Source organism: Staurois parvus, unplaced genomic scaffold (assembly GCF_062004578.1).
Source record: "Staurois parvus isolate SC_StPar_1 unplaced genomic scaffold, SC_StPar_1.0 ptg000087l, whole genome shotgun sequence".
Lineage (NCBI taxonomy): Eukaryota > Metazoa > Chordata > Amphibia > Anura > Ranidae > Staurois > Staurois parvus.
The window spans coordinates 1707441-1732780 of record NW_028317883.1 but is presented as its reverse complement, the minus strand read 5'-3'; the positions used below and the strand labels follow the sequence as shown (position 1 = coordinate 1732780).

General features: G+C 42.0%; 1 protein-coding gene across 1 annotated transcript; it reads right to left on the bottom strand.

The window, feature by feature from the left end:
- Positions 1-1223: 1223 nt before the first annotated feature.
- Positions 1224-16058, bottom strand: APOA5 (apolipoprotein A5). Its single transcript, XM_089670152.1, has 4 exons — positions 15864-16058; positions 8167-8248; positions 7228-7333; positions 1224-3851 (listed from the first exon to the last, which is right to left on the bottom strand). The coding sequence occupies exons 2-4, from the start codon at positions 8213-8215 to the stop codon at positions 2978-2980; spliced, it is 1029 nt and encodes a 342-aa protein (XP_089526278.1). The 5' UTR covers positions 8216-8248; positions 15864-16058; the 3' UTR covers positions 1224-2977.
- Between the last annotated feature and the right edge of the window lie 9282 nt (positions 16059-25340).

Genomic DNA, 25340 nt, shown 5'->3' with positions numbered 1-25340 from the left:
GGAGGGAGGATTATAGTGTGGGGTTGTTTTTCAGGGGTTGGACTTGGCCCCTTAGTTACAGTGAAGGGAACTCTTAAGGCTTCAGCATACCAAGACATTTTGGACAATTTCATGCTCCCAACTTTGTGGGAACAGTTTGGGGATGGCCCCTTCCTGTTCCAACATTACTGCACACCAGTGCACAAAGCAAGGCCCAAAAAGACATGGATGAGTGAGTTTGGGGTGGAGGAACTTGACTTGCCTGACCAACCCGAAAGAACACGTTTGGGATGAATTAAAGTGGAGACTTCCAGGCAGGCCTTCTTGTCCAACAGTGCCTGACCTCACAAATGCGCTTCTGGAAGAATGGTCAAACATTCCCATAAACACACTCCTAAACCTTGTGGACAGCCTTCCCAGAAGAGCTGAAGTTATTATAGCTGCAAAGGGTGGGCCAACTCAATATTGAACCCTATGGACTAAGACTGGGATGCCATTAAAGTTCATGTGCATGTAAAAGCAGGCGCCCCAATACTTTTGGCAATATAGTGTATATATTGCACTCACATGTAAATGAATATACAAGCACATCTGTCAAGTCTCTAGTAAGTGGCAGTATACAAGGTAGTCAGTGGTGTTACAGCAGATCCCTCTAGGTCAGTCTTTTTCAACCTTTTCAACACAGAGGAACTCATGAAATAACTTTCCAGTCTCAGGCAACCCCTGGTAAAAATGACTATATCTACAATTCAAGGTACATTAGAATGATAATAAGTGGGGAGAATGATCCTTACTCTTGTGGTCATTGGGAAGAATTACCCCCTTACAGATAACTAAAAAGATCAATGGTGTCAGTGGAAACTTATCTGAGAGGCAGAAATTGCTCATTGCTCACGGAACCCTTAGCAACCTGTGGATGAATCCTAGGGTTCCATGGAACCTTGGTTGAGAACCCATGCTCTAGGTGGATGTGATGTCAGATACCAGGATCTAGGAAGTATACCAGGGAGCACACCAGTAAGAACTAAAAGATGCACCACCAATATGGTAAAACGGGCATGATGATATCATATGTGACAATGTGAAGAATTCCACCTAAATCTCTTTTGAAGGATCTGCCAAGTGGCTGGTGCCACCATAGTGCTGGTGTTGATAGATCACACCTTACTATACCTGATAGGTACAGGCTTGTTGCAAGTCAGAGACTTACCAAGTAAAGAAGGAAGGATAAGGAATACGTCCTGTTAAATGCAACAATTATATTTTTATTCCAAATACTCGTTAGTGGAACCATAATGGCCATATTGCTACGATCATAACTTCAATGACCCATATTGATCTGACAATGAGATCTTCACTTACCATCACAAAGGGAGATATGGAGATTTGCATTGATTACCTTACAGTAACTATGACAAGGTAATTATCATATTCAGCATGTCAGTGTCAAAATAGCAATATTTGCCATGCACTAGGAACTTTCCAGCACTTAGACTTTTAAGTGTTGAGGTATTCAAATATATCCAACAAATTTCTTTAGCAAATGTATACAGTAATATGTTGCAGTTTTTATTTTCTTTAATTGCTCACATAGTGCTTTGTAAAAATAGTTTATAGATGTTAATGATTTTTATTGTTTTAAATCCTCTTTCTTCCAAGTCTATAATGCAAAACCTCACCTATAGTTCATCATTACAGACCTATATGAGCCTATGGTTGCATAGCAAGTTAACAATCTTAAACAGGAAGACAAAAATATAAAAACAAATATCTGTGGATTCTATATTCAATCTGTTTTTAATGCTGAACAATATATATAAGCAAATATTGTCTAAATCAGGGGTAAGCAACCTTAAAGAGGTGGAGATCTACCTGAACAACATGGGAGAAGTCAAAGATCACGGGGCACAGTGTCGGCCAGTGTCACCTCCTCGCACCTGATTTAAACCTTTAATTGCAGTGCTACCGGGTCACAATCATGTACTTTGCACTGCAATCATGGTTTTAAATCAGGTGTTGAGAAGGCAACATATCGCCTTCTCACCACCTGTCAAACATATTTGGATCGCAATGCAGGGGTGCAGTAGTGTCTGCTGCACTTGTGAATGAGCCCTTAGTTGCATCCGGCAGCGGCACTCTTGGGGCTCGTTCACATGTAAAGTTGGGGGGTGGTAAAACCCTTTGGTTGAGTCATGGTTTTACTGCCTCCAATCCCTATCCCCTTTAGCTGCTGAGGCAGCAGTCAAAGACATACATATGCCACAGCAGGAATTACACCCCCTGGTGCTTTTGGTAGATGCTACCGCCTGTCAATTGAGACACATTCAAGTAAATGGGACCACTCTGCAAGTGCTCCACAACTGCATGCTTCTGCAGGATCTAAGGGGTAAAAACAGGTAGTAAGAAAGCAGCACACCGATGCCTGTTTAACCCCTTGTTTGCTGTATTACACAAGGTTGCAGGGCACATGCATAGGGGCCTCATTCACACCCACCAACCATGACATGGTGTAGGATCCAGCACTACAGAGGAGACATCAACTTATGCGGCTCTTGCTCCTTCACTACAGCTCCAACTTTACAAGTAGTCCTTCTGCATTGCACTCTGTTTCATGCTCTAGGATGGTGGTGGGTCAGCAAGCCCTGACTGGGATCTACCAGTCACCTGGCCAAGATCTACTGGTAGATCACGATCTAAAAAAAAAAAATGTTTGCACATGTTTGGATGATGGAAGTTTCACCTCATTCATTAAGCTAAGGGAAAATTCCCTTGCAAAGTTAACAGCCCATCTGCCTTTAGTAAATGAACTGTGGTATGTGGCATGGGTCTATGAATATGAGTTGTAAACTAAAATACAATTTATTTGCCAGACAAATTTTACATGTATGTATTTTAGTGGTGTATGTAGTTGTTTAACTTGGGTTCCACTTTACCAGTATGAATCCACTGTATCGTTAACCTATTGCAACCAGTCCCACTCAATGCAAACAGACCGCTGTTACAGGTTTTGGGATATATCCTTCCATAAAGATTCCAGTTTCTCTTGCACTTCTTGTATTGAAGAGACAGTATCCTGTAGATTGGAAGAAGCCGGAGATAATCTATAGTTCAGCTCTTCCATTTCCATATTAATGGTCCGGGTAAATTGTTCAATCTGCATCTGAGTATTCCTGTTGAATTCCTCCACTTCTCTCTGCACCTGAGCTGCCACTTCTTCTACATAAGGGCCTACAGGCTCAGCTGCCTGAGTCTCAGGAAACCGTTCTCTTACTTGTTGGGGATAGGACACGAGGTGCTCCTTCAAGTCATCTAGGTTTTTGTGGATTTTCTTATGTAGCTCTTTTGCGTTTTGAGATAGTTTATTAGATAATTCTTGAACATGCAGGGTCAATTTTTCCTGAGATGTCAGGGAATGTGGAGATAGGTTCCCATGAAGCTCCTCAGTCGCATAATGAATCTCTGCCAAAAGTTTGTCTGCCAGAGGATGCAACGTTTGTCTCACTTTCATCGTGTGTAGAATGATTTGGTCTTTAAAGTTTTCTGCAACATTCTGTGACAACCCTTTACTAATTTCATCCTTGTACAGGCCAAGCTGTGTTGTGAACTGTTGTGTTCCCTTCCTCACCTGATATTTGAGCTCCTCACTGTAAGGTGACAGGCGGCTTTGTAGCTTTTCAAGGTTCTTGTTTATCTTTTGGTGGGCTTCATCCATATAGGGATAGATCTTCCGTTGGATCTCCTGAAGCTCCCTGCGTATAAGTCGACGTAGCCCATCAGAGTCCTCGTACACTTGCTTCTGGAAATTTGTCTTCAGGGGACCAAATATCTTACCCACATAGCTTACTCCATTCTGAAAGCTGCTTTTAATGCCGCTGTACAAATAAAACAATAAATTAAATATTAAAGTGTTTGTAAAACCAATCCATAAAATATCATACTGTATAGACATTGATATGTAAAAGAAAATCCAAAGGATTTTTAAAATATTAAATTTCAAATCATATGTAGCACCTCCTTACCCAATCCATAAAATATCATACTGTATAGACATTGATATGTAAAAGAAAATCCAAAGGATTTTTAAAATATTAAATTTCAAATCATATGTAGCACCTCCTTACCCTGGGTGGTTGAAGAGCATTTCAACTCTCAGGGCAGAATCATTGACTTATTATTTGGTAAAAGGTTCAAGGTTTAGGGCACTTGAAAACCCTAAAACAGGCATCCATATTTAAGAGTACAATATAGCAGATATGGTGATGCACAGACTTCCAAAAAAACACATATGAAGACTTCTCTTCTAGGTGAAAAGATAATTGCATGTTTAGGCTAGGTTCACACTATTTCAGTTTTCCGGCAGCCACATTTGTGTGGGCACAGCAGCCAATTAACTTGAATAGGCTGCTGTACCTATGGAAGACACAGGGAAAAGATCCCTGCACCTTTTTTCACAATTGCAGCCACAGGGAATCTGCTAATGCACGAGGGTGTCATTAAGAATTAATTTTACCCCCAACATCTCTGATAACAGAGGCACGTTTCTGATGCAGGTGTGGTAAACGTACTACTACACGCAGTCCTGCACCCACATATAGTGTAAACCTAGCCTTCAGAGTGACAAAAGAACACTGGATGAGCAGTGAGAACAATTGCAATGTCCACCAGCAGAAGCTTAAACACAGTTCTTCAGGACACCCTTCATCACGGAAGCCTCCTCCTAAGATGGTCCAGACAGCCATCTTATGGCTCTGCCCCCTCTGGATGTACCCTCGAGCAGGGCAGCCAAAATCCCTTAGGCCCCAAGAGATAAGGCCAATTCTTGCTTCTTTAGGCTCAGGCTCAGGGTCTTCTTTCAGCAACACCCTCAACAGGAAACAGCAAAATTCCTCCAGCGCAATCTTCCTAGGCCCCAGCTTAAGAGGCAAGAGATCCTTCTGGATGGTCACCTCAAATATTTATATCCTTCCCCAGCATGCATCACTGACAATAAATCTAGTAGAGAGAAACATTCATAACTCAAAATGATTGTTTCTTCTTGCACTATCTGTTGAGGATAATGCCCAGCAACATTCAGAAGTAAATAATAGTTTGAAAATCAAAAAGCACAGAAACTATGACAATTTAAGTTTAGGGTGACTACAACCTAACTCTCCACTAAACATAGACTAGGGACACTCCAGCTTAAGGCAGGGTCCCTTTAAATACTTGGTGATCCTGCCATAAAGGAATCTGTTTAAGTGTTCCATCCCTGTTTCTCAAGTGCTCTCCTCCATTGACTTGACAGACCTGTAGTGCTGCTCAAGCCAGGCACTGCTGAGTTACCCCGCCAATACACAGAAGACGGGAGTGGATGTTCTTGCACTAACTGGTGTTGACTAATTGGCGTTGACAATAGGAAGAGTGGACACGGCTGAGACCAGCCCATGGACAGTATCAGTGTTGGCCTCAGCTGCCGCTCCAGCCACACCCCCTAACATGTTACACCTCACCTACTGGGTCACGCCTCTGTGACCAAGCCCCAGTGGGTGGGGCAAAACGTGTCAGAGGGCATGGCTGGAGCGGCAGCTGAAGCCAACACCGATACTATCCTTGGGCTGGTGTGAGCAGTGTCCACTCTTCCTATTGTATCTTCTCTATTGTCCCCTTGTTACGTGTGCTCCACCATTAAAGTGAAATTGTTGTTTTGCCCTCCATGAGCCATGGGATGGTCCTAATGACCAAGCCCGTGTTTGCTAACATAAAAATTTGGGCATCTTCCATCCTCTGTCTAGACCAGGGGTGGGCAAACTTTTTGACTTGAGGGCCGCAATGGGTTCATATATTGGACCCGGGGGCCGGACCAAGAGTAGATGAATGATGTGTATGTGTCATCCATAGTAAGTATAGTAATATTCCCCCATAGTAAGCATAGTAATTAATCCCCCATATAGTAATTCATCCCCCATAGTAATTCATCCCCCATATAGTAATTCATCCCCCATATAGTAATTCATCCCCCATATAGTAATTCATCCCCCATAGTAATTAATCCCCCATAGTAATTCATCCCCATATAGTAATTCATCCCCCATATAGTAATTCATCCCCCATATTAATTCATCCCCCATACAGTAATTCATCCCCCATAGTAATTCATCCCCCATATAGTAATTAATCCCCCATATAGTAATTAATCCCCCATATAGTAATTAATCCCCCATAGTAATTCATCCCCCATATAGTAATTCATCCCCCATAGTAATTCATCCCCCATAGTAATTAATCCCCCATATAGTAATTCATCCCCCATAGTAATTAATCCCCCATATAGTAATTCATCGCCCATATAGTAATTAATCCCCCATATAGTAATTCATCCCCCATATAGTAATTCATCGCCCCTATAGTAATTCATTCCCAATATTAATTCATCCCCCATATTAAGTCCCCAAGTCCCCCCTGTGTCAATTCACTTACCTTTGCTCCGCACGTTCCTCTTGTTCCTCTTGTTCCCGCGCCCTTCGGTGTAGCATGAAAATCTGTCTCCTATGAGGATCTGTCCCCCTCGACGTATCTGCGCATGTGCCAGTTTCAGGCATGAGCAGCCGATCGGCGATCTCCGGCACATGCGCAGATACGTCGAGGGGGGACAGATCCTCATAGGAAACAGGGCGGACTGTGAGAGGAGCCTAGCGGGAGCCTAGCTCCGCGGGCCGGATTAAAAGGTCCGCCGGGCCGTATACGGCCCGCGGGCCGTAGTTTGCCCATTGCTGGTCTAGACCTACTGTGATTCCCACCCTCTGCCCTGCTATGTAAGGTAGAACTGTGAATGGAGGGGAGGATGTGATGTGAAGGGTGGCTGAGAACATTGATGTGAAGGGGGACTGTGATGTAAAGGTGGCTGTGATGTGAAGGGGGAAGTGTGATGTGAAGGGGGGGAACTGTGATGTAAAGGGGGGCTTTGTTGTAAAGAGGGGGGATTTGATGTAAAGGGGGACTGTGATGTGAAGAGGGTACTTTGATGTATTGGGGGGCTGTGATATAAAAGATGGAAACTGTGATGTGAAGGAGGCTGTGATATGATGGGGGGACTGTGGACACTGATGTAAAAAGGAGACAGTGATATAAAGAGGGATGGGGGGGCTGTGATGTGAAGGTCATCACACAAACGTGAGATCTGGACCTCTGCTGGAAGACAATTTTAGTGACCGAACCTCTGTGAATTTTAATTCAATTACCCTGGTTCAAGGGTTTAATACCGTCACTTACCTGTCTTCGCTGACTGAGTTTTCTTGGAGATTCCATCCATTCTTTCCATTCATAAAATGGCTAAAATAATCCCAAAATCTGCTTTGAGATTGATCCGATTGGCAGACTGTCCCAAAGAAACAAATCAGACTTTCAGAAAGGCACATTTACAACTGGCCCAAGCTATCAAGCCTTATACAACTAATGTGAATATATGTGAGTAAATTTTAACAGATTGCTATATGTTTAAAACTGAGGTTCTGATTTGCAGTGCCATCACTCAGCATAAACTAGCTCATTTAGCCCCATAAGTAAATGAGAAATATGTTTTTTACTAGTGCCTAGTGCCAGCGACTTTCTAACATGCAGATACCTAATAGATACCTAATAGACACAACGCAGACAGTGCAATATACTGCCGCTCTCACAATTTTACCTTTCCTGCCCCCCCCACGACACACACACAAAAAGGCTGTAATACGACTATTCAGAAAATACTAGTGAGGAATTCAGTATAAAATTCAAATAAGTTCAGTTTATAGCTGAACTCTGGGATAAGCACGTATTGTCTAACTACAAGAGCCTTTGTATTCCTGTTGTTTATTTGTGTACTTTGTGTATTTATTTCATAGCTGTGCACTAATCCATTGTGGATCTTTTTGTAATAAAGGCCAGTCACTGTTGCTCTCTTTCTTCATGCAGGGTGACTGGTCTTGTCTCTGCCCCTCCTCTAGTTTTCTACATGCAGCCTGTAGTGATTGGTCCTCCTTGGCCCCTCCCATTAATCTGTTCTCTGCTCTGGATATGTCCGGCACAGAGATGATATCATTTCTATTTTTAAAATGTTATAACTGGGATTGCATAGGTGTTTGGTGCTCACAAAGTGGATTTATGCCCTTTGTGGCTATTGGGGAGTATATTTACATGAACGTGTTTGTGAAACTGAGCATGCCCACCTACCTGTTACTGATGAGATTAGCAGCAGGCATATGAGACCTTTGTTTGCCATTTTTAATAAATAAAATTATGTTCTTTTGTGAACCTGAAATGTAAAACACAAAATACAGACATATTACCTGGGAGAAAAGTACATTAAAAACGTAACTAAGTTCAAACTCATCACCCACTAATGTCCAATTGTACTGAAGTTATAATAACCAGTGATGCCTTTCCATCCTGGAGCAACATTGAGTGTCATTGTATAACATATAGTACTGCTTCAGAATTGGTCCACTCTTCTGGTTTTAAAGATATACAAGGTGTGGTATCTTCCACTACTGAGATCCAATATTTCTTGTAAGCTCACTGTCTCTGTTTAGGCAGCTTTCATATGTCAAGAAACCCCAAAGAGCGACCTGGGTAGGACCCAGAAGGTAATAAGAATGTCAAACCAATGAGCATATTGAGGTGACGTACAAAAAAAACAGCCAACACTTTTAAGTGGCTCAAGCTCAGCCATTCCCTCTTCATCAGGGCTTAAAGTGTCACTAAACCCAGGACCCTACATTCTCTATATCTGGTCTCCCACAGAACACACAACATGGAAATGCAATTGTTTTAGTAAATATAAACTGCTATATACCTTTTCTCATCAGCAGTTAGAGCAGTCTTGTTACTTCTATCAGTGTCCAGCAGCGCACTTGTTAAAGCTTGTAGGAGGAGTTTTCATTCTCCCCTTATTGTCCTATGAGGCTGCATAACTCCTGACACTCTGTCTAAACAGCAAAGAATGGCCCTGTGCTGATCACATACACTCTCCCAAGAAAAACAAAACTCTGTAGCAATACACACCAAACTGAGCGTGTGCAGAGTGACTTTACATATATGTCTTATCAGGAGATAAGAGGGGGACTCTGGAAGAAGGGGAGGATCAGAAAATTCAGGATCAAACATCCTTTTTACACAATGTGGAGGATTAACCCCTTAGGTTTCGCAGTGAGAATAACAAGCATGCTTTACTGCATATACAGACATAGATTTTATTGTTGTGGGTTTAGTAACACTCTAAAAGCTGTGCAGACGAATATGATAGGACTCAAAGAGAATTATTATTGAAAAATTATATGACTATTAAAATTCTTTTAGGTTTAAGGTTTCAGTGGCTGATATAATGTGATGCCAATATGTATAACATATATTACATCATCAGTCAATGAAGCCTTTAACCTGGAAGAGCTTCACCTTTTTGGGATGTCTGCAGATTACTTTGTGTTGCAATCTTAGGGAGTTGTAATGCCTTACATGTCTTTAGCTGAGAACTTGGTTTATACAATATCTTTGTGTTTGGAAATAAACTCATTTTGATTATGTATATTTGTGTTGTAAAGTCATGGGAGAATGTTTCTCCATTGAATGTATAGGGTTGCTATATCCTCTTTCTTTCCTCACTATATTATAGCAGTAGCCCAGTATTGTGAAAGTCTCATGTATCTAAATTTAAGAGGAAGAAACCATCCAAAGTCAACAATGGTTCCATGGTTTGAGGGGAGGCAGAATACAGTAAGAATTTGTGAAGTAAAAAGAAGTGGTAAGGAGGATCCTCCTTCTATGCAAGGTGATTACATAGGTACAATATTTTATTTTCATGTTATAGAAAGATAGAGAGCTATAGATCATAGATTAGTGAGCTTTACTTGTGCTCTGTATAAATTATTTGAACGTATACTGAAAGATTACACTATACATTTTATGGCTTAGTCTACAATCACCTGATCTCCTACCTCACTAACAACAACCTTCTTGACCCTTTACAGTCTGGCTTTCGCTCACTCTGCTCCACTGAAACTGCCCTATTAAAACTCACTAATGATCTACTAACTGCTAAAACCAATGGCCACTATTCCGTGCTCTTACTACTTGACCTCTCTGCAGCTTTTGATACAGTTGACCATCCCCTCCTCCAAAAAAACTCTACTCTCTTGACATCCGAGACTCTGCTCTCTCCTGGTTCTCCTCCTACCTATCACAGCGTTCCTTCAGCATTACCTATAACTCTGTCTCCTCTTCTCTACTTTCTCTTTCTGTAGGGGTCCCTCAAGGTTCTGTCCTTGGACTCCTTCTCTTCTCCATCTACATCTCCTCCCTTGGTCACTTGATAAATTCCCATGGCTTTAAGCACCATCTCTATGCTGATGACACACAAATCTATCTTTCTATTCCTCACCTCACCCCTTCAGTCTCCTCTCGTATTACTAACCTACTAAGTGACATATCGGCATGGATGTCACTCCACTTCCTCAAACTCAATCTTTCTAAAACTGAGCTCTTAGTATTCCCCCCAGCCCGTGCCACCTCCCCTGACTTTTCCATCAAGATCAATAATACAACCATCAGCCCCCCCCCATGCCAGGGTACTAGGTGTAATCCTAGACTCCCATCTGTCCTTTCAGCCCCAAATCTAATCACTGTCCAAACCTGGTAGACTTCACCTCTACAACATCTCCAAGATACGACCGTTCCTAACCTCGGAAACCACTAAGAAACTTATCCACTCCCTTGTTATATCTCGCCTTGACTATTGTAACTCCCTCCTCATTGGCCTACCTAATCGCAGGCTATCCCCTCTTCAGTCTATCATGAATACTGCTTTCAGACCATCCACCTTACTAACCATTCCATATCTGCCATCCTTCTCTGCCAATCCCTCCACTGGCTTCCCATTGCCTAACGAATAAAATTCAAAACATTAACAATAACGTATAAAGCCATTTATAACTCTGCCCCAAATTACATCACTAATCGTGTCCCCAAATATCACCCAAACCGTACTCTCCGCTCCTCGCACGACCTCTTGCTTTCTAGCTTCCTTGTCTCCTGCTCCCATGCTCGTCTCCAGGACTTCTCCAGAGCCTCCCCATCCTATGGAACTCTCTACCCCAATCTATCAGACTATCGTCTACTCTGCCCTCTTTTAGGTGATCTCTGAAAACCTCTCTCTTCAGGGAAGCCTATCCTGCCTTCAGCTAATAACGGAATCTTCTATTCCTCCTACCAGTCCATCCCCCACAGTTACTACCTGTTGTACCACCAGCCCCTCCCTCTTAGATTGTAAGTTCTAAGGAGCGGGGCCCTCCTAATCCTCTTGTATTGAACTGTATTGTTGCTGTATTGCCTCCCTTTATATTGTAAAGCGCTGAGCAAACTGTTGGCGCTATATAAATCCTGTATAATAATAATAATAATAATGGTAAAAAATAATCTAATAGCAGATAATCAGAATGGATGTACTGTATGGGGAAGACAGGTCATGCCCAACTTACTTAAAGGATAAGTTCCCCTTTCGTAACACGTTACACCCTTGTTCAGGGTGTAACATGTTACTAACAGACCAGCACCTGCACCACCCTGATCCCTCGTTGTGACAGCTAGAAAACCTGGCTGTGTGGGGCTCCACCTGTCTGGCCACATGACGCATTCACGGTATTCTGTGAATGAGAAAACTACAAATTCTGATGGCCTTGTGGCTGTTGGCTTGTAGTTCACAATGAACTACCACTGCTCTGTTGAGTGTTGTGGTAGTTCATTTAGTCTTCCTGTTAGAGTGTATCTTCTGGCTTTATGACGTACGAGCACACATATACACTGACAGGTCTGCAGGAGACCCGCATGGCACCAGCGATCTGCTAATTACTGGTGCAATGCTTTACAGGCTCCAGACACACAAAATAGCAAATACACATTTTTTTAACCTGCATTTATTATTTCTTGTTAAAAGGTAATGGTGAAATTATACTTTAATTAGTTTCATGCTGAATTCCAGGTTTACTTTCACTTTAAATCTTTTTTTGGGTCAAGCTGTCTCAAACAAATTATTTCCTTTCCTTTACTAATCGATATGGCAGCTGTTAACACTGTATAAACTGTATGTAGCATCAGCTGGATTTCAGCAGCGGTACAGGGACTTCCCTTCTGCTTCCAGAACAAAATCAACTCAGGCTGAGCACTTCTCAGCCATTTACAGGAAGCCTTGTATTTTTATATGCCAATACAAGGATTCTTCTGATTGGCTGAGGAGCAAAGAAGGGCAGAATGATAAAAATACAAGGCTTTCTGTGAATGACTGCTCAGTCATTCAATTTGTTTCAGAAGCAGATGGGGAACACAGAGCTTTATACTGTGTGGCTGATGCTACATGCATTTTATATAGCACTGACTGCTATTCACATCGATTAGTAAAGGAGATTGTTTGTTTGAACTAGCTTAGCCCATACAACCATTTAATGTGAAAGTAAACCTGAGGTACAGTTTGAAGTTCAGATATTGCAAATGCTACTTGTATAATATATTTGAATTATATAAAGGCCTAAACACACACATACATCAGTGTGAAAATTGCAAAAGAGTTTTATTTGGTGATATTACGCTTGTATCATGTGTTTTCATCTCCCTTTCTATATACCCCTAATTGTACTTGGTTTTGCACAAATTGACTATTTTGCTCATAAAACTCATCTTTAGTTCTTCTTTCTTAAGTTGTATACCATTTAATGTATAAGGACAATACGCATGCCCTAAGTGCACAACCTCACATTAAGGAACATTATATTTCATCTGATATTAAATCACCCATGTGGCCATTTTGTCCAGATTCTTCTGTAATACATCTCTAACCCACTGAGTTTTAATGATTCTACATTAGTAACATCAGCAAAAATTAGCATATTACTTTCTATTCTATTCACTGGGTCATTAATGAAAGGAATGAAAGGAAATGAGCTAGATCCCGATCCATGTGGAACATCACTACAAACTCTGGTCCATTTACAAACACCCTTTGGTATCTGTACGCCAAGCAGTTGTTTATTTGTAAGTACATTTTCCTTGCTCTATGCATCCTCATCCTCTGTAGCAGGCTATTATAAGGAATGTATACATAGAGATTATGTTGGCACAAGATGAATGATCCCTTAAAAAGGAAGCAGTGTATATATAAAAGCTCTCTGAGCTTGACAAAGTAGCGTGCCCCATGCCCTACCGCTCTGTGCACATCCAGTGGAGTCATTATGCTCAAAGCTGCTTTTACCAGTGCTCCAGCCCTCGATCTGGTCCTTCTCCACCATCCAGCCGGACATAGATCTAGTAGAGTGGTAGCCATACCACCCACGGCATGAGCGTTTGACATCCTATACACAGGACATGGACTGCAGATGTGCTTGTTTTATTTTCACTAAATGTATGTGAAATTTTTTTTTTGCTCTTTTAATAAATTCATCAGCATTCTACACTCAGAGGTGCCTCTTTGTTTTCTATTATAAGGAACGGTATCAAAAGCTTTCTCAAGAAGGGATTTTGTATTGACGTTATGGTTAAAGAAGAACTTCAGCCTTTCCAACCCCTGTGCATTTTTTCCCCCTGATTACTTTGTACTGTTCTGTAGAATTAGGATACTCACCTAGCCAGCAGATCCAGCATTGACCTGTTGGGATCCGCCTCTGCATGGGTCCGGTGCCGCCATGCTGCCTGCCACAGCTGCCAGCTTTTCTGGATGCAGACGCCGGTAGGCCCCCCTCCTCTATACAGAATAGGACTGCACATCATGTATCACAGGAGGCTCCGGGGCACTGCGTCCTTCACCTAGGCAAGTTCCAGAAGTTGGGGGCGGGTTGAGCTTTTAAAGCAAAAAAACACAGTAGTAAACAAAAAAAAAAGAACCCAAAGTCAGTACTGCAGAGGAGGGCCAGATGGAGAGGAGAAAAGTGCTGCTGGAGGGTAAAGGTCCACTTTAAGCTGTTGAATGCCCTATCTCAGAACATAGTATTTGAAAAAAAATAATGGAATTTATAAAATGTTTGGATGATTTTCTTGAAATTAATGGTTATGGTTCCTAAGAACAGGTTTGAACCCTGGAAATGGAGTTGCCAGGAAGGGTTTTTCCATGAGAGTTGCACTTGCCACTAGTTGTCTTGAAGGTTTAGTTCTGCCTTCCTCTGGAACAGTGCTTCTTGAATTTGTGAAAAGTTGAACATGATGAGCATTAGTCTTTTTCAAAAGAATAACTAGGTAATTTTGACACAACCTCTTCTCTCTGGCTGTAGGACAGAATGGAAGGATATGTGGGAGAGATGCTAGGCAGCATAAGGGAGGATCCCAAAATGTCATCCACAGCATTACGATAAGGCAATCCTTTTGACAGTGAAGCTTATCTAAACCCAAGACCACAAGTTAATAGAATTGCAGCTCACCAGACCTTAGATGTGTTTTTTTTTTTAACCTGGTAATCCTGTTATTAACACACATTCTGTCCTGGTGTGACAACCGTACTGATATACTTTGTCACCCTTGGACAGGAAATGTGTTGGGACTACATGACATAGTGTTAGGACCACATGATACCTCCTTGTCTTTTCCATAAATCTCCAGGAGGAGGTGTTTCATTGTCCACAGAGATAGCAGGGAACAGTGCTAACTGATAACAGTCCAGAGGCAGAGAGTGCAGAAAGTTATCAGCTCACAAGACTTCTAGCTGGATGAAGAGCTTTTTTTTTTTTGCACTTATCAGACAGATAACATAAAATGCATTCAATGGAATATTTAACAGAAGGAACAAAATAAGAGGATTTTTTTGTTATACTGTAGAAGCCAAATGTTTCCAGATATTCTACTCAATTGATATATCTAATTTCAAATGAGACAAATTTATCACTCATCTCACTCAATGGGGAAAATAAATGGACAATTTGCAAAACCTGTCCTGATTGTCATACTAACCCCCTCATAACTAAATACAGCATCACCCCCCCCCCCCTCTACCCCTCAATACTTACTTTAGCTGGAATGCTCAGTTGGGCCAAATATTCATGTTAATGGAGGCACTGAATGCCACAGGTGCTGGTGGTCAGATTATGCCGACATGGCTATAGCCACTTAAATCTATGGGTATTTTTAAACCTACAGGAGTGCTAACCTGTGCTTCATTGGAAAGTATATACAAAACTGTTATGTACAGAATATAAAATATAAGAGTGCAATTGAACTTTGTCTTTTTCAATACTTTTTACCATATATTTTAGCTTGGAGAAAATATTACATGAACTAAATACCAAACCTTATAACAGAATGATGTTTAAAATATACATTATCGTTATGTTGTGGTTGGTTATAGCTATCTAAAAGATATACTGTATAGCATATTTAATCAAATGCATTTTAGTCTATTTTTTCATAGGGCAAAGCTAAGAACTAAGTTCAGGTTTAAACTGCATTAAATTATAACAATCATTAAAAATTCAGTTTACAGCAGTCAGACCATTGAAAGATTAGCCTTGATTGGTTGCTATAGGCAATGGCTATTTTATATTTCTTTTTATACAACTTGTGCCCCAGTTCCTTCTTCCACATCAGTATTATTTCAAACTAAACATGAAACAAATATTAAAATGTGTTTGATCACTAGTAAAAACTTTATATTTCCCCATATATTAAAGTTTAGAAGCCCTTTAGGAATGAATGACCTCTTATTTTGGATAATTCTAGCTGATTTTATAATTATTAATAACAATGTATAATGAACTGGTTGATTCTTTTAATATAAAGTTGCTGCTAATTAAATATGTGCTTATCTATTAATATACTATTATACTTTTTTCAATATACAGCATAAATATTACATGGATGATCAAACAGACATGCATTAACTGGAGCATTACTCGAACTCTTACCTAGATTATTTAAACCTTCCAATCCACTTGTGTGTTAAAAATGTCCTCTGCAGTCACCTTTGTGATAGATCCATAAAAACTGGCGCTCATGCTGGCCGGCTCACTTTTATAGAACTTGAGAAAAACAGTCCACCTGGTGACGCCTCTTCATCTGTAGAGTGAACAAAGTGACCCCAGGTAACGCACTGTCAGCACGCCAGATCTTGAAGGAAATTTTCAAATGACATTTCAGTTGCAATGCATGCTGCTGATTGACCACAAGGAGGCAACAGCTGTGATGTACACGGGGCTATTACATCACCACTATTTACGCATTGTCTGAGCGTACTTGTCATGGGGAGAGAGGGCATAGAGCAAGTTGTCCTAAGATTACATTGTGGTTTGTGACATTTATGAAAGCATGAACTAGTTTTATAGCTCTTTACACTTTGATGTTTGAGTGGAATATCACGAAAAAAAATTAAACATTTATCAATAACATGTTTTGGTAAAACAGAAACACTGAGAGTATTAATGCATTTCAGAGTTTAATTTTATTGGTAACACAACCATCAACGTATACAATTCAAAATACTAACCACAACATACAAAGCCATCCACAACACTGCCCCTAGCTATATCACCAACCTTATCCGCAGACATCGTCCAAATTGTCCGCTCCGCTCCACTCTCCGACATCTTGCTCTCTAGCTCCCTCGTCACCTCCTCCCATGCTCGTCTCCAGGACTTCTCCAGAGCCTCTTCCATCCCCTGGAACTCCCTACTGCAGTATGTCAGGTCAGCCCCCACCCTGATTGCCTTTAGACAATCTTTGAAGCCTACCCCACCTCCACCTAAGAACTGTACTTGAGCCACCTCCACCAGGTCATCCCCTGCAGCTATCACCTTTTGTATCACCTCCCCCTTCCTTTAGATTGTAAGCTCCACGAGCAGGGCCATCCTGTTCCTTCTGTACTGAAATGTATTGTAATTGTACTGTCTCCCTTATATTGTAAAGCGCTGCGCAATCTGTTGGCGCTACATAAATTCTGTATAATAATAATAAAGGAAAAAAGATACTGGGGTTGATTTACAAATACTAGAGAGTACGAAATCTGGTGCAGCTCTGCCTAGAAACCAATTAGCTTCCAGGTTTTATTGTCAAAGCTTAAATAAACAAGCCGAAGTTAGAAGCTGATTGGCTACCATGCAGAACTACACCAGATTTTGCACTCTCCAGTATTAGTAAATCAACTGATTCATAACATACCGTATTTTTCGCTCCATAAGACGCACTTTTTTCCCCCCAAAAAAGGGGGGAAAATGTCAGTGCGTCTTATGGAGCGAATATAGAGCGGCCGGTCCGGTATTTTCACCGCCGCCGTGTCAGAATACCGGGCCGGCCGCTCAGCTCTGCAGTGGGACCTTACCTGTTCCTCTATCCAGCGGCGCGCTGTCTTCCCGGCTTCTGTAGTGTCCGTGACAGCCGGGTCCCAAGTGCGCATGCACAAGAAGCGGTGCTCTTTGTGAATGGTAAGGCGGTACCTGGGACACATGACAGATCCCAGAAGCCGCCGGACCAATCACAAAGCGCAGCGCTTATCGCGCATGCGCACTGGGCATCGGGCTGTCCGCCGAGTGCCCACACTACAGAAGCCGGGTAGACAGCGCGCGGCTGGATAGAGGAACAGGTAAGATCAAAGATATACTCTCAATTTCAGGTACCCGCTCCCCCTCCCTCCCCAAAGGTCAGCAGTCATCTCCTGTACTGTCCACAGTCTCTGGTCATCCCTGTACTGTCCGCAGTCTCTGGTCATCCCTGTACTGTCCACAATCACTGGTCATCCCTGTACTGTCCGCAGTCTCTGGTCATCCCTGTACTGTCCGCAGTCTCTGGTCATCCCTGTATTGTCCGCAGTCTCTGGTCATCCCTGTACTGTCCGCAGTCTCTGGTCATCCCTGTACTGTCCGCAGTCTCTGGTCATCCCTGTACTGTCCACAGTCTCTGGTCATCCCTGTACTGTCCGCAGTCTCTGGTCATCCCTGTACTGTCCGCAATCACTGGTCATCCCTGTACTGTCCGCAGTCTCTGGTCATCCCTGTACTGTCCGCAGTCTCTGGTCATCCCTGTACTGTCCGCAAGTCTCTGGTCATCCCTGTACTGTCCGTAATCACTGGTCATCCCTGTACTGTCCGCAGTCTCTGGTCATCCCTGTACTGTCCGCAGTCTCTGGTCATCCCTGTACTGTCCGCAGTCTCTGGTCATCCCTGTACTGTCCGCAATCACTGGTCATCCCTGTACTGTCCGCAGTCTCTGGTCATCCCTGTACTATCCGCAATCACTGGTCATCCCTGTACTGTCCACAGTCACTGGTCATCCCTGTACTGTGTCCGCAGTCTCTGGTCATCTCCTGTACTGTGTCTGCAGTCCATTAGTTCAGAATTTTTTTTTTCCTGTTTTCTGCCTCTAAAACCTAGGTGCGTGTTATGGTCAGGTGCGTCTTATGAAGCGAAAAATACGGTACTTCATTGGAATCTGTCTCCTCCTCATACCTATGCTAAAGAGATGAGTTGTCAACAAAAGTGTGATTGATTTGTCACAATAGATGACAATAGTCCAAATAGTTCAAAATAGCCTAAATTAATCTCATCTTTTCTACAGAGCCCTGCATTCTGAAAATAAATGGCGATTTAATTTCCACTAGAATTAAAGTGACACGTCATACAGTATGTGATATGTATATAGACCTTTTATACAAATCTGGAATTTTACTCTGAAGGCATTTTAAACCTTTCTACCTGCTCCTTGTGTTTTTCACCTGCATAAGATGTGCATTGATCATGTACTTTCATGGTGTCATTTGTTGTCCTGAATGTAAAAAAATGTAGCGCTACCCCCTTGAGGGGTGCTGGATTTTACTGGGTCCCCCTAAGCTCTGCACAGCTGGGCAACATGCATTTTTTACACTTTCTCTCAGAGTCAGTACAACAGTCCTTGAGCTTGTTTTTGTTATTTCTAATAGAGGCTAACAACTTGGATGGGGTCTAGGGATACATAGGATGCCCAAGGAACTGTAGAACTTTGAGGACAACTTCTTAGCAAAAATTTACAAACATGTGGACAAAAAAATCAGCAACAGTTTTAGTAAGGAACACTGAGTCTCCTTTTTTAAACCTCTTCAGACCCCAGATGAAACTCTCCTCATCCACCCGTTTGTCTTGAGGGTATCCCTAGGCAAGGGATTCCAAGAGCTACTGCAAAGTAGTCCCAGATGAGAACTAGTTGGGTATTGCACATGACCACCCTCTCCTTTCTGTGGCCCAGGGGGGGTAGAAGTGGTAATTAGATCTGACACAGACTCAGACAGGCAGAGCTAATATCAGAAAGCTCATTTTACAGAGTTTCATATGATTAGCACTCCCACATTTATGATGCAGCACAGAGGAAATAGCAAGTCATGCACTGAACACTGTGGGGTTAATTTACTAAAACTGGAGGGTGCAAAATCTGGTGCAGGTTTGCATAGAAACCAATCAGCTTCCAGATTTTATTGTCAAAGCTTTAGTTAAAAGCTGATTGGCTACCATGCACAGCTGTACCAGATGTTGCACTTTTCAGTTTTAGTAAATCAACCCCCTGACACAGGGGACAGGCTAGCTGCAGCATGCGCATATGGGAATCAATCATCCATGACACTATAAACTGCAGCTGCACTATGTGAGCCCATCATTGCAAGGTATGGCAAACAAACGAAACAGGAATATAACTACACGAACAGTTAGATAAAACAAAGGAAACATTTTCATTTCATCAAAGGGTACACTACCCAATACCCTTGAGTGACATGTACAAATGCAAAAAAATAAAAAAAAATTAATGGGCAAAAGTGATTTAAATAATGCCTGAAGTGAAACATTAAATTGACTAAGAAAATAACATGCCTGAGGGATGCCTTAAAACTGCATGCAAAGTAGTATGTGTGTATAATATATACAATGCACAGCAAAACTGGAATTTACTAAGTAAAAAAATACTATATAAATTGATGGCAAATGACAAAAAACATTGTGTGGTTCTCCCTAAAAATGTATCTTATCCTTGGTGTGGCCTGGCATAGTTCAGGAGGACAAGAGGGAGTGCACACACCTACTGCCCACCTCCTTTTCTAAGGGTCTGATATGAATTTTAGGGGGGAACCACATGCAAGAAGTAAGAAAAGAAAAGCATAATTTATTTCCAAATTTGCTCAATGACTTCACCAGAGATGCCCTGCCCCTAGCTTTACATTCAGCTGTCAGCTAGGAAAATGTCATTCAAGGCAGGTTTCACTGGGAACAAATATGTTGGCAGCTCCATAGGCATCAATCATTTTGATTGATATGGATCTATATCACTGGATGGTGTCATTGAGAACGGATTTACATTGTGGGCCTTTGTTTTCTTTAATAAAGCACTTTTCCAAGGTATATTTATTTATTTTACATATTATGATGAATTAGGGGTACTACATATCCTTTACTAATTCATGTTGGATGGGGAGTGGTATCTGGGTCCCCGATTATTTTTAAGAGGGGCTTCCAGATTCTGATAAGCATTAGAGGAGGGTTGTGATTAGCAGGGGATATTGTAAGGGAGGGGGCATTCACATAAAGGGGACTGGGCTGAAAAGAAGAAAGGGGGCTGTGAAGAGGACCAGTATACAAAAAGGGGGGACTGAGATGCAAGTAAGGGGGGCTGAAAAGTGGAATGAGGTACAAAAAAGGAGGGTTGTAAAAGGTATTGGGGTGCAAGGAAATGGGGACCTTGAAGTGGACTGGGGTGCAAGGAAGGGGGGCTGTGAAGCAGACTGGGGTGCAAGGAAAGGGGGCTTTGAAGTGAACTGAGGTGCAAAGGGGACTGAGGTGCAAGTAAGGAAGGGACTGTGAAAGGGACTGAAATGCAAGTAAGGGAGAGACTGTAAAGGGGACTGGGATGCAAAAAAGTGGGGCTGTGACAGGGACTGGGGTGCAAGTAAGGGGGAGGCTGTGAAGGGGACTAGGATGCAAGGAAGGGGGCTGTGATGTGAAGGAGTGACAGAGGACACTGATGTGAAGGAAAGGGGGACTCTGGGGGTCTGTGATGTAAGAAGGGGGGCTTTGATGTGAAGGGGGGACACAAGACATTTAAGCAAAGGAGGCTCTGTGATGTAAAATGGGGGGGACTTGAATGCAAAGGGGGCTGTGATGTAAAGCAGGCACTGTAATGTAAAGAAGGGGCAGCATTGTAAAGGGGGGGTGCTGTGATGTAAAGAGGGGGTTCTGGGATGTAAAAGGAGGCGCAGTGGTATAAAGGTGAGACTGTAATGTATGGGGCAGGGGCTGTGATATGAAGAAACTGAGTCATAGCACAAACATGAGACTCAGACCTCTGCTGGGTGAAAATTCTAATGACTGGACCTCCATGAATTTAATTTCAATATCCTTGCTGTAAAGCATTGCACTGGCAAACAGCAGATTGTGGGTGCTAGGATCCTGAAGACTCTCAGTCAGCTGTCTGTCCCTATCTCCAATACGGACATGCAGTAACTGAATGGCGGGAAGAATCAATGAACTCACAGTTCATTGAGAACTGCAAGCCATCTACTGCAAAAGAAGACAGTACAGTACTTGTAGTTCATTCAATCAGAGGAAACTGAATGAACGACATGGCCGCATGGGTGGAGCACATAAACAGCTGGAAAAGGCTCCCTCAAGAACTGGTTCTGGCCAGCTCAGTAGATTGTTTTAAAAAAGAGCTGGATGCATTCATAAATACACAAAATATAACTGGATACTAATTTTTAGATAATAACGACAGGGGTAGTTGATACAGAGGATATCCTATTGACTTCTGAGGGATCAGGAAGGAATTTTCCTTCCCCTACTGGAGTGAATTGGATCAAGCTTTATTGGGGGTTTTTTTTGCCTTGCTCTGGATTAACTGTGGGTATAGGATTGTGTATATGGGGATTTTTTATTTGTTTTTTATTGTTTATTTTATTGGTTAAAATAGATGGACTAGTGTTTTTTCTCAATGGAACTATGAATGAAATATAATGTTGTAGCTTTCATTCATAAATTACTATTATGTGTAAATAAACATAATTTAAGCACCTTAGTAACCCTTAGTAGACCCTAATTAGTTTTGATTAACTCCCTCACTCCCGATATATTTTTTAGCATATTGTACTGAGCGGTACTAAAGTTTAGGGCAAAATGCGCCCAGGGATGAAATGCTCAGAACACAGACTGTGTTCTGGGCACTTATTCTACAGTGCATACTGTCCTTTCCTTCTACAGCAGCTTTCTGTTTCTCAATGATTATGCTTGTCACTGGTAGCCAGGCTGGGCATGGCACCTGTGCCTTCTGGCCACACCTAAATGTCAGAGACTCATGCACAGGGGCCCTCTCAAAAATCCACACCAAGCCCTTATCCAAGCATGCAGCCTGGCAAGAGGGAAAAGGGAGAATGAGCATGCACACCCATTCCTGAAGGGAAAAGTGACATATCCTCAACGCCAAGTCCTAAATTCCATAGCCTTTATATTGCCTGGCAGCTGCTTACAACACTTGGAATAGTGACCACAACAGAAAAAAGACAGCAACACCACTCAAAGGCATATTGAAAAGAGTAACCAAGTTTGGGTGTTATCCAAACATATCATATTATAAAGGGATTTTACTGCCATCAACCCATGCATTTCCTTAGACATTTTATTGTAATGTATAACACAATGAAAAAAACAATCAACAATTGGTACTCAATATGAGTACCTACTCCTGAACCATACCAAGCCACATGCCCCCAACATGAGGGGTACCATACTAGGGGGGACCCCCTGGCAAAGCACCTTGTCCCCATGTTGATGAGAACAACTGCCTACTACCCAGAACCCTGGCCCAGTGGTTGTGAAGGTCTAGGTGTGGAGGGCTTATCATATTCTGGAAGCCCTCTTTAACAATAAGGGAGCACCCAGATACCACCCCCCTTCCCCATGTGAATGAGTAAGTACCCCTACGTAGTCACAAAAAAAGTAAGCAGTGCATAAAAGCACAATTTTTTACTAGTCCTTATAAAAACCCAGAAATGTCCAATGATGTACATCCATCATCAATCACATCCAATGATGCAAACCTATCTCAATCATGAACAATGCCCGTTGACCCACCGTAAAAAAAAATCTGCCAATCACCAACACATTGTGGGTAAGAAAACCTTATCATCATAAATGTAGAGACAAATTGTTTTGCCTGGGGGTCTGATATAAAATTGGAGGAAGACCCCATGCCTTTTTCCCCTTAAAATCCATACCAAAGCTGAAGAGCTTTGTATGAATTGTTGGGGGGAAAACCCATGCTCTTTTTTTAAAATATTCCATCCACTCTGTTTATTTGACTGAGGATTCCCCACTAGTAAACAAGTGGGTCTGGATAATGGTCTGGATGATGTCACTGGTTGCTTAGCATGTGGCAGGGTGCCAGCAGTGGGTGCTTCCTTCACAACCTTTACAGATGAAGAAGGAAGCTGTCATATGCTACAGTAGCTCCTGCATACCAGACATACCCCTGAGAAAAGTTTGCTGAAGCGCTCATCCCTACTGGCCACTGGGAAAGGGTCCCCTTACATTGGTGATGAGTTTAGAAGCACCATTTATATTGGTGATGAAGAGAAAAAAAAATCCCCCTTACATTGGTGGCCATTGTAAAATCCCTCCTTACATCGATGGTTAATAGAAAAGAGCCCCCTTATGTTGGTGATCAGTGCAAAAAGTCTTAAAGTGGTTCTAAAGGCTCAAGGTTTTTTACCTACCTAATGTATGTATGAAGGTAAAAAAACTTGTATGTAGCAGCCCCTTCAGGCCCCCTCTAAAACTTACCTGAGCCCCATCCCAATCCAGCGATGTCCACAAGAGCCTCAGTTCTCCGGGTACTCTCACTCCTGATTGGCTGAGGCAGCAGCAGGAGCGAGTGAGCCAATCAGGACAGGGAGGTACGGGACACGCAGAGCCACAGCTCAGGTGTCCCCATAGCAAGCTACTTGCTATGGGGGCACCCAACAGAAGGGTGGGGCCAGGTGCACTAGCAAGACACCCAAAAAGAGGATCAGGGCTGCTCTGTGCAAAACCACTGCGCAGAGCAGGTAAGTATAGACATGTTTGGGTTTTTTGGGTTTTTTTAAAGCAAGACTTTAAATTGCTGATAAATACAAAAGTGCCCCCTGAGCAGTATAAACAGCTAAAAGGATCATTGTGTCAATTGTTATGTGACTGAGGGACAAGTGAGGAAGTTTTACTCGTCCTATGCCACTGGCTCTATCAAGTGATGTTAGTGATTTAGCTAGGCAGACACTGTCAGGTCTGAGATGAGTCTGCCACTGGTCACTATGCAAGGGATCCTTAGCAGCCTCTGGAGGAACCCTGCTTGATAGAGGATGATCAAACAATGTGTTTGAAGTGAGAGGTAAAAGAACATGTTAGGGAAAGATTTTACATTTTGCTACCTATGTTTTTATGCATCACCATAATTTTTTATTGTCCCATCGAACAACAGTTACCAAACCTGCAGAAGGTAGTGGTTTTTAAAAATGCACTGCGCAACAGTACATAACTTTAAATGTATTGTATGCTAATTATGGACTTCTTTATATATTGTCATCCATCTGTGCTATGCAGGTACGGATACTTACACAAAAAGCGATAGTGTGAACAGTGGCATTCCACTAGGTACTGTCACATGGCGATTTGCTCATTTGTGTATAAACATTGAAAAAGAGGTTAAAGTTGACGGCTGATGCGTGTTGATGCCCTTTGTTATCTGCTATTTTCATCCTGTCTGCAAGACACTGTCAATTAAACCAACAGTAAAGTCCAATGTGCGGTGTAAGACCTCCAACTATACAGAATTAACTCAACCAGATTAAAGTCCTCCATTTTCATTGCCTCATAACCTGGTGCTTTATGTGTTTTATAGCGCTGACATGACAGGATGAATTATTTCAAGGCAGAATTACCATTTCTTCTACTTTACAGTCTCACGATTGTACAATGCACACTAAGGCATGTTTGTAACTCCTGTGGCTGAATACTAATTTTTCTTGCTTATAGCTTGGGCACCAGAATCTTTTCACTTTTTACATTTCTTATTACAAACTCTAGGAGAAGGTTGAATAAAACAGTAGATACAGTATATTATCTTCATTTCCAGCCATCTAATTATAATACATTCTTTCATCAGTGAGAACTGTATACATGCTTTTCCTTTTAGCATTTGCTCCATTATTGAATAGAAACAGTGAAATTTAAAATTTAAAAACAAAAGTACAAAAATATATGGCATTATTAATACAAATACAGTATATACACTGCTAAGAAAATGAAAGGAACATTTTGAAAACACATCAGATCTTAACGGGGGAAAAATATTGTGCTGATATCTATACTGATATGGACTGGGTAATGTGCTAGAAACATAAGGATGTC